At 43.8% G+C, this 15,680-nt stretch overlaps 1 protein-coding gene across 5 annotated transcripts in view; it reads left to right on the top strand.

Moving 5' to 3' along the window:
* CAPRIN1 (cell cycle associated protein 1) overlaps positions 1-15,680 on the top strand; it is a 78,423-nt gene that overhangs the window by 13,350 nt on the left and 49,393 nt on the right. For 4 of the 5 annotated variants that reach the window (XM_014575620.2, XM_006127311.3, XM_025186790.2 and 1 more), the window contains exons 3-4: positions 7,919-7,981; positions 13,225-13,311. In XM_014575620.2, the coding sequence (XP_014431106.1) occupies positions 7,919-7,981; positions 13,225-13,311 (150 nt within the window). Of the gene's footprint in view, positions 1-5,752; positions 5,906-7,918; positions 7,982-13,224; positions 13,312-15,680 lie in introns of those variants that run through there. The other variant, XM_075927667.1, reaches the window with a different exon arrangement.

Genomic DNA, 15,680 nt, shown 5'->3' with positions numbered 1-15,680 from the left:
TTATAGGTACAGTCCCAAACATCCATTTTTGGCACATGGTTCAGTTTAGTCCTTTGATCATCCAAGCTTTACATCACCTCTCACAGGGTCACCATGAGTTGATGTCCGAGTGAGGACTAAAACTGGGATCTGCTGACTCAGTGTCTTGTGACCTGTTTACTAGGTCACCCATTTACAGCTTATATTTTTCTGCTGTTTGTGCTTTTTAATAGTTCAGAACACATGTTCTGTAAGAGAGCACAGAAAAATCAGTAAAATGTCTTTTTGCTGTGGTACTACTGTTGGGCTGCTAAGCAAAAATTTCTTAACTGCTATTATTTTACAGCACTTCTTGCTGATAGGTACTTTTCTATTAGTAGCTCAGCCTAATGCAGTAGGTGACCTTCTGTATCTAAAACTACAAAGGAATACTTACTCAGTTTAGAATCCTATTAGTGGTGATGTACATTTAGTTAGTGCTCCTCTGCTGCATTACGGAGGGCAAAGCAGCCTTTCTTTGTCTTCATCTTGGCATAGGAAATGTCTGAAAGCTTTTTGCCATCCCTACGGCTCCCCTCTTCCCTAGTCCAGCAGAGCTGCTGGTCCCAGCCCATTGCTTTTTACCCATGAGTGCTCCAGTCCCTGAGTACTGATGATGCTGGACCACAGGTGTTAGTGGACTAGGGAAATCTAGATTACAGAATTTCAACCTTTAGTAGGTTTAGTGACAAAATATGAAAGGGGGCAACATTTACTGAAAATTTATTCTTTTGGCACTAACGTTTCAGAAATGTATTTTGATTCATACAAAAAACCCCTGAAATTTAAGTGACTAAAATAGTTTTGTGTTGTATTAACATTTATTCTCAAGATATGACTTCCCGATTTTCAGAGTAAAGTGACTGGCGATTAAAACAAAAAATCTCTGCTCTTCAAGATAAATAGATTTGTAACTTTGCAGTGATTATCCCACAATAGAAAATTGAATGTTATGATCTTTGTGGTGATCTCTTTGGTATTATGGTTATCAGTCCTGCAAAAGTGGCGAGGAGTCCTGTGGCACTTTATAGAATAACTGAAGTGTTGGCGCGTAAGCTTTCGTGGGCAAAGACCCACTTCGTCAGATGCATGTAGTGGAAATTTCCAGAGGCAGGTATAAATATGCAGGCCAGAATTAGGCTAGAGATGACAAGGTGGGGATCCAGTCAGGGAGGATGAGGCCCACTTCTAGCAGCTGATCTGGAGGTGTGAATTCCAAGAGATGAGAAGCTGCTTTTGTAGTTATGGAGCCATTCACAGTCTTTGTTTAATCCTGAGTTGATTGTGTCAAACTTGAAGATGAACTGTAGCTCAGCAGTTTCTCTTTGAAGTCTGGTCCTGAAGTTTTTTTGCTGCAGGATGGCTACCTTTAGATCTGCAATTGTGTGTCCAGGGAGATTGAAGTGTTCCCCTACAGGTTTTTGTATGTTGCCATTCCTAATATCTGATTTGTGTCCACTGATTCTTTTACATAGGGACTGTCCGGTTTGGCCAATGTATATAGCAGTGGGGCATTGTTGGCACATGATGGCATATATTACATTAGTAGATGTGCAGGAGAATGAACCAGTGACAGTATGGCTGATCTGGTTAGGTCCTGTGATGGTGTTGCTGGTGTATATATGTGGGCAGAGTTGGCACCGAGGTTGGTTGCATGGATTGGTTCCTGAGTTAGTTATTATGGTGCGGTGTGTAGTTGCTGGTGAGAATATGCTTCAGGTTGGCGGGTTGTCTGTGGGCAAGGACTGGCCTACCTCCCAAGGCCTGTGAAAGCGAGGGATCGTTGTCCAGGATGGGTTGTAGATCACTAATGATGCGTTGGAGAGGTTTTAGCTGAGGACTCTAGATGATGGCCAGTGGTGTTCTGTTGTTTTCTTTCTTGGGCTTGTCCCGTAGCAGGAGGCTTCTGGGTACATGTCTGGCTCTGTCAATCTGTCTCCTCACTTCCTTGTGTGGGTATCATAGTTTACAGAATGCTTGTTGAAGATCTTGTAGGTGTAGGTCTCTGTCTGAGGGGTTGGAGCATATGCGGTTGTACCTCAGTGCTTGGCTGTAAACAATGGATCGTGTGGTGTGTCTGGGATGGCAGCTGGAGGCATGCAGGTAAGCATAGAAGTCGGTAGGTTTTCGGTATAGGATGGTGTTGATGTGACCGTCACTTATTTGCACCATGGTGTCCAGGAAATGGCTCTCCTGTGTAGACTGGTCCATGCTGAGCCTGAAATTTTAGGATGTTGAAACCACAGAGGTCCAGGCCCAAAAAGAGGTTGGGAGGGGGTTGTGGTATTGCCATCTTTACTTCTGCACTGCTTCTGGTTCAGAGCAGGGAAGCTGGACAGTTGCCCAGCTCTGAAAGTAACACTGCCACCAGTAGCAGCACAGAAGGTTGTGTGATATGTGGTTGATTACTTTTGAGGGAGCAGGGCCAGCTTTTATAAGAGTGACTGTCGAATTGTGGTTGGGAGGTGCTGTGGTAACTCCCCCAACACACGCAGCCAACCCAGTGTCCCTTTAATCTGTGAGTGCTGGTGTCTGGAGTGAGGAAGGACCAATCTGGGGAGAGATAGGACTTCCTCTTCTGCACTGGATGCTCCGAAGGGTTAGGTCAGACCCATCTCTGGGAACTTGCCCTGGCTATAGGAATGTGCTTCCTGCCCTTATCCTGTGGAAGTTAGAGCCTGCAGAGTCCCTAGGTGTGTTGCCCTCCCTCTCTTAAAATAGCTAGATGTCATGGTTGGTGAAGCATTTTTCACAGCTGTGAATTTTGTAGGGCCTTAGTTATAGATGGTTACCAGGGATGATGCTTTGATTCTAGTATTTGCTCAGGAAGTAGATGTTACTGTTAAGTTTTGCTTCCTGTTTCTTCATGCTACAGATCAGAATTTCCATTTCAGCTAAATTCAGAATCTTTCATGTTGATTATTCATATTATGATGATGTATTGTCAGTTTCATGTTGTTAGCTTCCTGCATACCACTTACCAGTTAGTTCGTATTCCCAAGGGAAAAAAATGTTTTTGGAGCGGGGAAGAGATGGAGGAAAGAAACTCTTTAACAATCTAAAACTTGATTTAAAGAAAAAAAGTATTGACAAGTAAAAAGTTCGAGTGTGAATGATTAACCAGCCAGGCCCAGTGCACTGTGAGCGGTTGGAGAGAACTCCAGCCTGGCCAGAGGAGCCCCTGCCTGCAGTGGGGAGCCATTCCAGCCCAGCGGGCCCCCTGTCCATCTTCTGTTTAAGTGCTTCACTGATTAAACATAACATTTAACTGTTTAACTGATTATACAGGTTTTTACACCCCTAGTAAAAAGTATAACTGCCAAGTTATGTGAAGAACCCAAGTTTGAAGAAAAACCAGTAGTTAAAAACGTCAGCTCCTTTGGTGCTCATAATATAAGTAGATTGGCTGTGAAGTCAGCATAGCTGACCATGGGAAGATCCTGTGCAATCCTTTCTGCTCCCAAGGGAGGGTATCTTGCTGTGGCTTTCCTATAATAGCTCAAAGTTACATCAAGGCTGCACTTCTGGGCACTGTGGTTTACTCTCCTGAGCTGCACTGTGCAGTCTGGAGTAGTATTTCCTCTAATTTTTGCTATCCCTGTGTGGACTGAATTTGATGTGCACCATTATGAAGGTGGTGTGACAAATCACCTTCATATTGGTGCACATAAAAAAATTAATGAGGATGGGGCTGAGGGTTCCAGCGTAAAGGTGTGTGGACTCTGGGGTGTGGCTGGTGGGGAATGGGAATAAAAGTGAGGCATCAACTACCTGATAAGCCTAGGCTTATCTCTTAGTTGAGTTGACTGCTCACTCCCCTCTTCTTGCTTCTTCTGTATTAAAGGCAGCAATTGGAGGCGGGGCAGGAGTCGGCTTTGTTGGCTCCCCCCGCCCAGCACCGTCTCTGCGTTGCCACCTGCCCCCTCTGTCCGCCAGTGCTGCTGCTTCTATCAGAGGCAGCAGTGCTTGGCTGGGGGGAAGGGGCAGGGGAGGCTGCCGCAAAGCAGCTCCTGTCTGCGACAGACCAGGCTGGGCTGCTGGGACTGAGCAATTCTGGCTCATGGTGGGTCCGGGACCTACCCCCCTGCGGCTCTGCATTTTAAATGTAGTAAGAGCTGGGCTGTCTGTACGCCCGGCTCTTACTACATTTAAACTGCAGAGCTCCAGGACCCCGGTGCAAGCCAGAACTGAGGAAGCCTTCCCTTATCGACTAATCTTGTAGTTGATAAAAAATGGATTGACTACACGATTAGTGGATTGCCTGCCTCTTAACATCTTAAGTGGGTAGAGTCACCTCTCCCTGCTGTGGCAGATTTGGGGCTGGAGTTGGGGGAGGAGCGGGCTGGTGATGACAGGTCTGAGCTAGTATTCCATTCATGACCCACCTCTCCCCGCCACAGCAGATTGGAGACTGGGCTGCGTTGGAGCTGGGGGGAGGAGGGATGGCTCGACTCTGTAGCAGGACCCTGGATGGGTTCCTTGAGTGCCTGTGGGGCACTAAGTAGGCAGCTGTGCTACTGCACAGTGTTGCGGGAACTTAGGTCTGGACTAATACTTAAACATTGCAACTGTCATGATTTGGTACAAAATTTGTTAAATTCTGAAATCTTATCTGGTGATCCTGGCCGGCTTTCATAATTCTGTTTCAGGAGCCCTGCAGATCTCATCAAAACTCCACCAATTGATGGAGTCTGCCTCTGACTTCAGAGTTTGAAAACATTACTAAACTTTTATTTAACTAGAAATAAAAATAACATAACTGTAACAGTAGTTTTCAATAACCATTTTGTGGGTTATTTGCAAAAAAGAAAGCCTAATCTTTTAAGAGCCTGGAAAGTGCTTCTCTTCCTGATAGCAATCCATCTCTCTAATCCCCTTTTTTCCTCTCCTCAAATTTAAAAAGCTCCCAAGTTCCAAAGGAGCAGTCTAGGCAAAGCTTCAATTCAGGTGTCTAAGTTTCTGTGTGTCTTCTGTATTCCAGTATACATTCTTTTGGTTTGTAATATCATATCTTATAATAGGATATGTGTTATACAGTTTTTCTTAACATCTTACAATATACAGGTTACAATTTACATACTGCCTTTTCTACAATGCACAAACCTTAACTTTGACCCCAAGTAAGCTGATTTCGCTAATACCTCATACATGCCCTGGAAAAGAAATGTTGTGTGTGTGCATTGAAGCATGGTGATGCATTTCAAATCCTACAATATTGTCATCACATTAATGAATGTATAAACGTCATTTGACTACTTTGAAAGAACTATTATAAATACATCGAACTTTAAACATGAAAAGAGAATACATAAAATAAAGTATTAAAATAAAGATAATAGAAATAACTAGGGATATAAAAATGTAGTTGTGTAAGCTGTTATGTGGCTACACACAGCTGCTGGCCCATCCTGGGACATACCGGCACTCCTTTTAACATCCCTAGAAATAACAAAGCAGTCCATAGGTTAGTGTTGTCATAGCCTTTTTGACAAAATAGGCATTTCTTTATTGAAAAATGTTTTTTACATGACATTTATCATTTAGAAAGCACTTGGTTTACAAAAATAGTTGTGATATAAGTTACAGCGGTTACGTAATTACCCATAACTTTTTCTTTTTAAGAATATTAGTTTGACATCACTAAGCTTGGTTCTGGAATCTTCATTTTGTTTGGAATCGCGTCCCTGACCACTGAATGCAGTGCATAAGATTTTTAGTTCAGGACTGAACTTGCTGCCTCACTCATTTCGGTTAAAGCAACACAAAGCAACCATTCTTGTGTTGGAGCGGTTTCCCACTTCTTGTGGGCAGCCACTTCTGTGCATCTAGTAATGGCATTTGTTTCTTCATCTGCTGAAATGTTTTCTTGACATTGGGATTTGTGGAGGTAAGAGGGAGTTGACTTGCACTGAACTTGTGGCTTTTGTACTTGTGCTATAGGTGATGCTTGAAAATCGGAAGAGATTTGCCTATCTGACTTAACTCTTAAGTTACCAGCAAATGAAAATGTGTGCACGCTCTTCTTGTCTTTGATGTATAGAGTTGTCCTACATTAAATTTGAGGAATTATAAGTATGGTCTGATCCTTCCTGGTTTTTCTGGAAGACTTCATAGAGTCTCATATGGATTGACAGTTTTTTCAGCCCATAACTGGAGGGGGTAGGTTTTGAATCCTGAAAAGCTTTCCTGGGAAATATTAGGAAAATGAGTGTTAGCTTCAAAAAAAAAAAAAAAAAAAAAAAAAAAAAAAAAAGTTTAAATCGCATAAGTAAAAATGTGTCCCCACCACAGTTAATCAGATATCACTTCATTGGCACGTGAGCTGGATTTCTCTGTTTCTTGTTCTTTCAGAGCAGATAGGCCCTACAGTTACTATGAGAGAGCTTGAAGTTGTCTTTATGCAGCATGGAATTAAACAGGGTACACAAACCTATCTAGGTTTCTTCGTAGGTCATCTTCAATGCTGATGCAAAAAACCTTTCTGTTGTTGCAATAAAGGTCACTAAGATGTGCACTGTAGTACACGCAGTCACCGACTTACGCGGATCCGACTTATGTCGGATCCGCACTTACGAACGGGGCTTTCTCGCCCCAGAGCTCACAGGCAGCAGTCAGCCACCTTGACCTCCGGGGCGAGAAAAGCTGCTCCCGGTGCCCCTGGTCTGCTGGGGACCGTCTCCAGCAGACCAGGGGCATCGGGAGCAAAGCAGCAAACCCGCAGCCGTGGCGGGGTCCCGCGCTTCTGAGGCTTTGCTCTGGCAAAGCCTCAGAAGCGCGGGACCCCGCCACGGCTGCGGGTTTGCTCGTGGTGCCCCTGGTCTGCTGGGGACCGTCTCCAGCAGACCAGGGGCACCGGGAGCAAAGCGGGTCCCGCGCCAGAGCAAAGCCTCAGAGGCGAGGCACCCCGCCGCTGCGACTTTGCTCCCCGTGTCCCTGGTCTGCTGGGGGGGAGGGGCGCAACTAGTGTGCCCGCCCCCCCCCCCCCCCCCCCAGCAGACCAGGCTTTTGTTGTGGACCCTGGGGCAGAGCAGCTGGGGCGCTGCCGGTTGGTCCTGCAGCGCCGCTCTGGGCACTACTGGACCAACCCGGCAGCACCCCAGCCCTCTGCCCCAGGCATCCTGATTCAGCCGCTGCTGGTCAGTTTCAGCAGCGGCTGAATCAGGACCCCTGGGGCAGAGCAACTGGGCTGCTGCTGGGTTGGTCCAGTAGCGCCAAGGAGCCGCACTACTGGAGCAACCCAGCAGCACCCCAGCTGCTCTGCCCCAGGTGTCCCCAAGTCAGCCGTTGCTGAAGCTGACCAGCGCTGACTACAGGAAGCCCGAGGCAGAGTTGCTCTGCCCCGGGCTTCCTGGAATCAGCAGCTGATCAGTTTCAGCAGTAGCTGACTTGGGGAAGCTTGGGGTTCTTAAGTTGAATCTGTATGTGAGTCAGAACTGGCGGTCAGTTTCAGCAGCGGCTGAATCTGGACGCCAGTTCCGACTTACATACAGATTCAACTTAAGAACAAACCTACAGTCCCTATCTTGTACGTAACCCGGGGACTGCCTGTAACAGAATAAGTGAGATTAAAATATTTCCTCCTTGTAACAGCATATTTTAAAATATAAAATGAGTTCAGATATTTGCATTTAAAGTTTCTAATCATGTCAGTTTTCACCTCATGTTACAGTATAATTTCAGACAGAATAGGTGTTGTGGCTAATACTGGAGAAACAAAAGCTTCAGAGGGGTAGCCGAGTTAGTCTTTAACAGGAAAAACTTAAACAAATAGTCTAGTAGCACTTTAAAGACTAACAAAATATGTAGACGCTATCAGTAATATAACTTGATCTCACTTTTATTGAGCTTCACTCTTGGACTTGTAGTACACAAATCATAAAAACTTTTTTTTCTCCACTAGGGCAAACTTGATGATTACCAGGATCGAATGAACAAAGGAGAGCGCCTTAATCAAGATCAACTGGTAAAAATCACAACTTGAACAAATTTTAGCAGACTGTTAATGCTTGTTTTTTAAATATGAATTCAAATTTAACAATAACTGAGATGTGGATTCAGCTATATGGATGGTTGAAAAGATAGCTACAAGGATATGTTTTGTGTGTTAGTGTTTTTTGCTTTTTTGGGTTCACAATTGTTAGTGTATTCTGGTGAAAATAGACTTTATTCAATAGTACTGTTAAATATGTGTCCGTAGAAGTGCCATAATTAAGATTGTTTTGTTTCATGCCTAAACCAGGAGTTGAGCCACATATATATGAAAAACAGTATAATGACCAAAAGTTCAGCACATAATCTCTGAATTCAACTTGAAATTTTGGGGGAGTTTTAGGAAAATCTGGCATCAGTTAAAACTTGGCTCCTCATTTGAGTCCCATAACTTTTGAACTGTTCGGTCTTAAATACAAACTGTATTACTTGTGTATAGTGGTAATTTAGGTTTTTTTCTCTTGCATGATATAAATTAGCTAATTAACCAGGTGAAATAAATTAACTTTGACTATAGTTGAACACTTATGTCCCATAGCTAGCTGAAGGAATGATTTACGGTTTCTGTTCTCATTCTTTGTAATACATAGAAGCTGCCTGATATGATTTAAGAGTAGAACGCCACCTTTATCACATACCTCATTAATTTTCTATGTGAAATTAAGGGCTAAGGTTGTGTATGTGAAGTTAGCTCATGGGTTCCCAAACAGAGGGGCCATGAAGAAATTCCAGGAGGGGGTGCAAGGTGACCCAGCCACACATCCCCATCAATCCCACCCCTTGTTTTGCTGCTTTTTTTGTGGGTGGGGTGGGCGTGAGGGTCTCTCAAAAATCAAAAATGGGGCGTGAGGCTAAAAAGTTTGGGAACCTCTGAGTTAGCTAATCTAGGAGAATTTGTTGAATCAAGATCTTTTACAGAAGAAGGGTAGTTTTGTTAAAGAACAAGTCTTCAGCATAACAGTTGCTGCTTTGATGAACACCTAAGTCTGACCCAGAGCTTCTGACTTAGATGAAAATCCTGATTTTTTTTTTTTAGATTGTTCAGTCAAGTATCTCTTCGCCTTGTCAAAAATCCTGGTGTTCATGAAACTTCAATAAAAGAGATTGAAAAAAGTGGGGTAATTAGTTGACTGGGGCACTTTATCCCTTGGGCCATGCTGGCTTAATTACCTTTTGGATTGCTTTGGTTGGCTGCACATTTGAATAATGTCCTTCATAAAGACATTTTTTTGAGCACTTAAACAATATTTTCTATTTAAAAAATTGTGACAGTTTTCACCGGGTGGGGGGGGGGGGGGAGAAACGGGACTTTTTACTAGTAATGCTTTTGCAGACATTTTCAGTTAGTTTATGCTGGATTTGATACATCTTTTTGCTACCTAGAAAGGTATAGTGTAACTATATATATTTGTGTGATTTATATAGCCTAATATTTTCAGATTTCTATTGATTGGTGTATATATAGTATGTTAAAAATGGTGAATAATACATTATGTATTTACAACTAGCAGGTGAGAGGCATGTCAATGACTGGGCAAAGTCATTTTGCATAGATTACAATAATAGGAAAGTTCAAGAAGCTAAATATATGTAATAGTATTTTTTATTGGTGTTCTTGCAAAAGGGAAGTAAAAGAACAGTTTGAATCAGAAACTCGTGAAGCTTCCATAACTCTTTCCGTAACTAATTTGAATTATTTTGTGATTTATAACAGTAAAAATTTTCTTTGCACTAAAATGACAGTTGAATACGTGACTCGATTTTAATTTTGTTGGCAAATATTTTTTATGAACGCTAATTATAAGAGTCATGTCTTTTCAATAAAAAATGAGAATAATAATTTAAACCTTTCCTCCAGCATATTCCGATGTAAAAAGTAGTGCATTCAGTTTGTGGCAGAATTGTTTATGCAAAATGTGATATCTGTAGGTAATTGTGAAGTATGACTTCATTTTGTACAAACAAATCAACAAACAAACTCTTCAAAATGGATATGATTTTGCTCATAATTCATGTCAAGCTGAATTAGGACAGTAACTGAAACTTAATTAAACACAAAATGGCATATAACATTTATTAAGCAAGACAACTTTAAGTGTTTTGGATGCAAAACTCTTATCAAAATATGTTTCACACTTTTACAACTAAATGATTTCTAAAACAGGGATTGTCTGTTAGTGAAATAAATTGACATTTATTCTCAGGTTGATCATTTCAGATCAACGCGAGAATTTTCAAATATGCCTTTGTTAAAAGTGATTGGAACTAAAGTTCCTGCTCATCTGTGGTGTTTGAAAATAAGTCTTCCAAGTTATTTAGACTAACCTGTTTTGCCATAAAGCTTGACCTCAAAATATTTCCTTGTGGGTCTTTCGTTAAGGAGAAAAGCAGCCTTGAATTTTTTGTTAGAGGCTTATGGATTCAGCATATTTTTTTATTAAAATGTTAAGAGATTATAAGAAGTTCAGGCCTTAACACAGCTGTATTCAGATTTCACTTTACATAGGGTTATTTTTAAAAAGAAAATTATTATTATTATTATTATCAGGGCTCGACAATTAATGTAATCTACTCGCCTATGGTGAGGAGATTTTAGCCCAGCGCGGTCAGCGCATGCGCAGTACGTTCTGTGCCTGCGCAGTGTGTGGTTCTGCGCGGCTGGCAAGCCCTGATTATTATTATTATTTAAATGCACTTCAGAGGGGAGTTGAAGGAAACATTGTTTTTTTTTAAATTTTGTTTTAATCCACTCTGCAAAGTAGGCTGGGCATCTACATTTCACTAGTCCTATATCTGCATTTCATGTACTAGTGATGTGGTAGTGTAAACAGTTAATCTTCACCATTACACCGTTCGTGTAACTTTCATCGTGTAACTTCACAGGTACACACAGGGTCCCCCCTCCCCTGTGTTGCTGCCTCTGTGTCAGGGGAGGCAGTGAGGGGGAAGGGTCAGGCGAGGGAGCCAGTATGTACAGTTCCCTGCATATACAGGCAGTCCCCGGGTTACGTACAAGATAGGGACTGTAGGTTTGTTCTTAAGTTGAATCTGTATGTAAGTCGGAACTGGTGTCCAGATTCAGCCGCTGCTGAAACTGACTGCCAGTTCTGACTTACATACAGATTCAACTTAAGAACCCCAAGCCTTCCCCAAGTCAGCTGCTGCTGAAACTGATGAGCACTGATTCCAGGAAGCCTGGGGCAGAGCAACTCTGCCTCGGGCTTCCTGTAGTCAGCACTGGTCAGTTTCAGCAGCGGCTGACTTGGGGACGCCTGGGGCAGAGCAGCTGGGGTGCTGCTGGGTTGCTCCAGTAGCACCGCTCCTCAGCGCTACTGGACCAACCCAGCAGCAGCCCAGCTGCTCTGCCCCAGGGGTCCTGATTCAGCCACTGCTGAAACTGACCAGCAGCGGCTGAATCAGGACCTGGGGCAGAGCAGCTGGGGTGCTGCCGGGTTGGTCCAGTAGTGCCCAGAGCAGGTGCTGCAGGACCAATCTGCAGCGCCCCAGCTGCTCTGATCCAGGGTCCAAAACAAAAGCCTGGTCTGCTGGGGAAAGGGGGGGGGCACACTATCCGCGCCCCTCCCCCCCAGCAGACCAGGGACACGGGGAGCAGAGCAGCAGCGGCAGTGGGGTGCCGCGCCTCTGAGGCTTTGCTCTGGCAAAGTCTCAGAGGCGTGGGACCCCTCCCCCCGCGGCTGCGGCTTCAGTCCCGGTGCCTGTGGTCTGCTGGGGACCGTCCCCAGCAGACCACAGGCACCGGGTCTCAAGCGGCAGCAGCGGCGGTTCCCCGCGCTTCTGAGGCTTTCCTCTGGCAAAGTCTCAGAAGCGCGGGAACCCGCCCGGTGCCCCAGGTCTGCTGGAGACGGTCTCCAGCAGACCAGGGGCACCGGAGCAGCTTACGAACGGGGCTTTCTCGCCCCGGAGCTCGCAGGTAGCAATCCGCTACCTCGACCTCCGGGGCGAGAAAGCCCCGTTCGTAAGTGCGGATCCGACATAAGTCGGGGACTGCCTGTACTGGTTACTGTGGGGCTGCCTGCCCGCCCCCGTGTAAACGTGTAATCATTGAAAACTTTTTCTCCCTTGGTTTTGATTCATAATTTGGAAGAGGAAAACAAGTTTTAGTGGTTTCAGCTTTCCAGTTTCTTAATTTTGAATGAATTAACCTTTGAACCTTGAGTTGTGTTCAAGTAGATGTACGTATGTATGCCATTTAAAAATGCAGTGCACATCTGTATCACATTTTAAAGGTCCATAGTTAAAGTAAGTCTTAACGTAGTTGGTCATTTAATTTTAAACAAGTTTATTTTTTAAAAAGAAATGTGTTGAATTAAAAATCAGATACAAAAAGCTGAGTGCTTAACATAGGGATGGGCAACTTTTATTGGGTAGGGGGCCACTGACCAACAGAAAAATCAGTAGGGGACCACATACAAGCAAGAAGCAAAGGAAAGAGCACGAGACACCTAGCTCTTGCAGTGTGGAAGCGCCAGAGTTCCCTTTGCACTCCAGCTCCAGGGGGTGAAGGGTAGAAAGGCTCAGGGCTTCTCCCCAGGGCCAAATTAACTCTTTTAAGGGCTAAGCTAGATTATTTTGTGGAAAGCCTCTGGACTTTGGGATGAGGCCAAAACTGAGGGTTTCGATTAGGGATGTTAATGTATATATTGTGTAACTGATTAATCAATAAACCTGGATTTATCCGTTATTCCAGACCGCTATAATCACTTCTCTTCTTCCTCCTCTCCCCCCACTCTCTGACTCTGTATCAGCAGCATGTGGGGTGGCAGGTGGGATGTCGGTGTAGCCTCTGTCTGTGGTGGGTCCATGCTCACCGTGGGATGGAGACAGAGGTTGGGGCGAGCCTGCGCTTGCCACTGACAGAGGCGGCTGCCACCCGGTGCTGCTGCTTGTGTATGAAAAGCAGCAGCAAGGGGTGACAGGTCGGAGCCGGTCTGCACACCCTGCTGTTTTTTATATGGAAAATGTGGTTGTTTTGTGTCATACACCTTCTGCCCATAATTTTCGCAGATTTCATCATTTATGGTGATCTCAACAACGTATCCCCCATGAATGAGGGTTTCTTGTAATCCCATTTCTGTTTTAAAGATGCTTATCTTACTTTTAGAGCAAGATAATGTGTTGTGAAGAAAGTTATCACTTGGAAGTGCATATCTCTTGCTTATTTGTAATCAGTGTTTAATTAATTAATTTATTTTCAAGGATGCAGTGTCTAAGTACCAGGAAGTCACGAATAACTTGGAATTTGCTAAAGAACTACAAAGGAGTTTCATGGCTCTGAGCCAAGATGTAAGTAAGAGATTGAAAATCTGATGCAAGCTAACAGCTGAAATAGGAAAAACTAAAGCTTTAAAACTTTTTTCTACAAATAGTGATATTGAATTACTTTTAATCTAAAGAGAACTTAATGCATGTTGTATTTTTTATATTTGACTTTTTAAATTGCAACATGTTAAACACTTGTTTGAAAATAAGACTGCATTTAAACTTCTTTGGGGGGGGTCTTTCAGACTCAATTCATTGTGTTGTCCCAACAGATGGGTTTCCTGTTATTAAAAGGAGATTCAAAGGGTGTTTGTTTAAAATATTTTTTGTAGAGCTTAACAGCATAAAAAGTACATGGAAAAGGAGTTCTTTGAGTTCTAGGGCCTTTAAAACCCTTGACAAAATGTGACTAAAAATAATGGAAATGCTTCATGATGAACTGGTCACATAACATAAGTGGTACACAACAGTAATCCACCACTTTCAGTAGCAGTAAAATTCCTATAAACTGGTACACTAAAAAGGAGGCCACAAGGATGCCACAGATATATTTGGACCTATTTTCAAAGGCTGATTGTGGGTTTTTTTTTAAATTGCAGATCCCCTGATGGTAGGCCACAATGTCATAACAAATTATAGTCCCTGCCTCAGATAAATTAGGTATTGTCTACAAAATTAAGTTGGCCTAAGATAAGTTGATAAACAGCTGCCGTAGTCATTACTACTTCATGTGGCACTGGCAGCTGAAGCCCCCGCCCGTCTGCAGGGCCAACAGCCAATGCTGTCAGTAGCAGGACTTATGGCTTGGGTTGTGGGGCCAATATGAACACTGTGTTGCTCTAACTACATCAGCCTAAGTACCACACATCTCTGAGGTGGAGGTAAGTCATCATAGGGGGTAACTAACATCAGCAGGAGCACCATTGTAGTTTAGATACAGAGTTACTTATGGCTGATTGTAAACTCTAGAGTTCATAAGCATACAGGAAATTTGTCAAGTCAGGTAAGACAGCGCCTATAAAGAAAAGTTTGAGTCTTAAGTTAACTATGACTAAAATGAAGATTGTTTGTTCAAATGTGCTTATAGGTTAAGATAATCTTCTAATGGACAATGATAAACACTATTTTCATACATTTTAAAATTTTAATTATTGGAATTTTCATTGGATGCACGGAAATTTCCAGTCCTGTGAACTTTCTTCTTTTGTTTCCTTTGCCTGCTGCATCAAACATATCAAAGTGTATTAAACTTCGTCAGTCATACTGCTACTCCTGAGGAAATTTTGTTTCAGAAAATAAAAATTTAACACAGATTACATTTTGCAAGATTTATTTGCCAATAAATATATATGGAGGCTTCAGCATGGCAGTGGGAAGAACAGGCCATTGGCTATGCAGAGGTGGGAATCACTTGCACCTGAGATGCTGACTTGGTGGTGAGGCTGCATGGGACTCTTGACATGGTGCAGTGGCCAGAAGCCCTCTAGGAGCCTGTGCATCTGCATCGGGTGTGGACTGGCAGTCTGAGCCTGGGAGGATCCAAGGGTGGAGGTGCTTAGTGAATGGGTATTCAGGTGTGGATTTGAAGGGGTTTTGTGTGGGGCAATCTGAGAGAGTGTGGCTTAGTTGGGGTCTGGGTATGTCTGTGGGGAATTTGGGGTGCATGGTGGCTAGTTGTGAGGGTTTTCAGTGCAGGGATAATGAGACTCTGCAGGGGGTGCCAGATGAAGTGTTTGGAGCTCAGCAGGGTAGAAGGTCTTAAGCGGGGGGAGGTCAACGGGACGGCTTAGGGTGGAGTTTGGCTGGTGGAGTAGGGGGTGCAAGTGTATAGGGGCTCATCAGGATGGTGCAGGAGGAGAGTGGGGCTTGCTGGGGTAGGGCCATGAGTTCAGCAGGGGATTATCTGGGTGCAGGAAAGGCTCTTACAAGGGAGTGACACTTGATGAGAGGGTCAAGAAGTGTGGATGTTTGGTGGATGGTGGGGGGCAGCTCCCTATACAACAGCTCCTTTATCTGTGATTGAGGAGCATTGTGGTCAAGAAGCAGGTGGAGAGCATTGTTTCCTGTAAGCTATGTGCTTGGGTGGCCACCCAGGAAAGATTAAAATACTGCCCAGCTGATTAGCAGAGCGCCCAGAGCTGGCAGCATCCACATGTCTTTATGCATATAACAAAATGTATTATACACATGGATGAAAAAAATTAGAGGGAACATTGGTGTAGAGGTGTGTGAAAGTTCCTGCAGACAGGAGAGGCTTCTGGGTGTAGGTCTGATGCCACCCAGGATGCTTTTTGCAGGGGAAGTGGAAGTCCTATCTTCTTATAGCCCAGCTGGGACTAGCAGTTGAGCCCAGTGCAAGGTAGGAACCACCAGCTGAAGCATACATAGCCCCA

Source organism: Pelodiscus sinensis, chromosome 4 (assembly GCF_049634645.1).
Source record: "Pelodiscus sinensis isolate JC-2024 chromosome 4, ASM4963464v1, whole genome shotgun sequence".
NCBI lineage: Eukaryota > Metazoa > Chordata > Testudines > Trionychidae > Pelodiscus > Pelodiscus sinensis.
The sequence above is the reverse complement of the archived record's forward strand: the minus strand, read 5'-3'. Positions and strand labels throughout refer to the sequence as shown.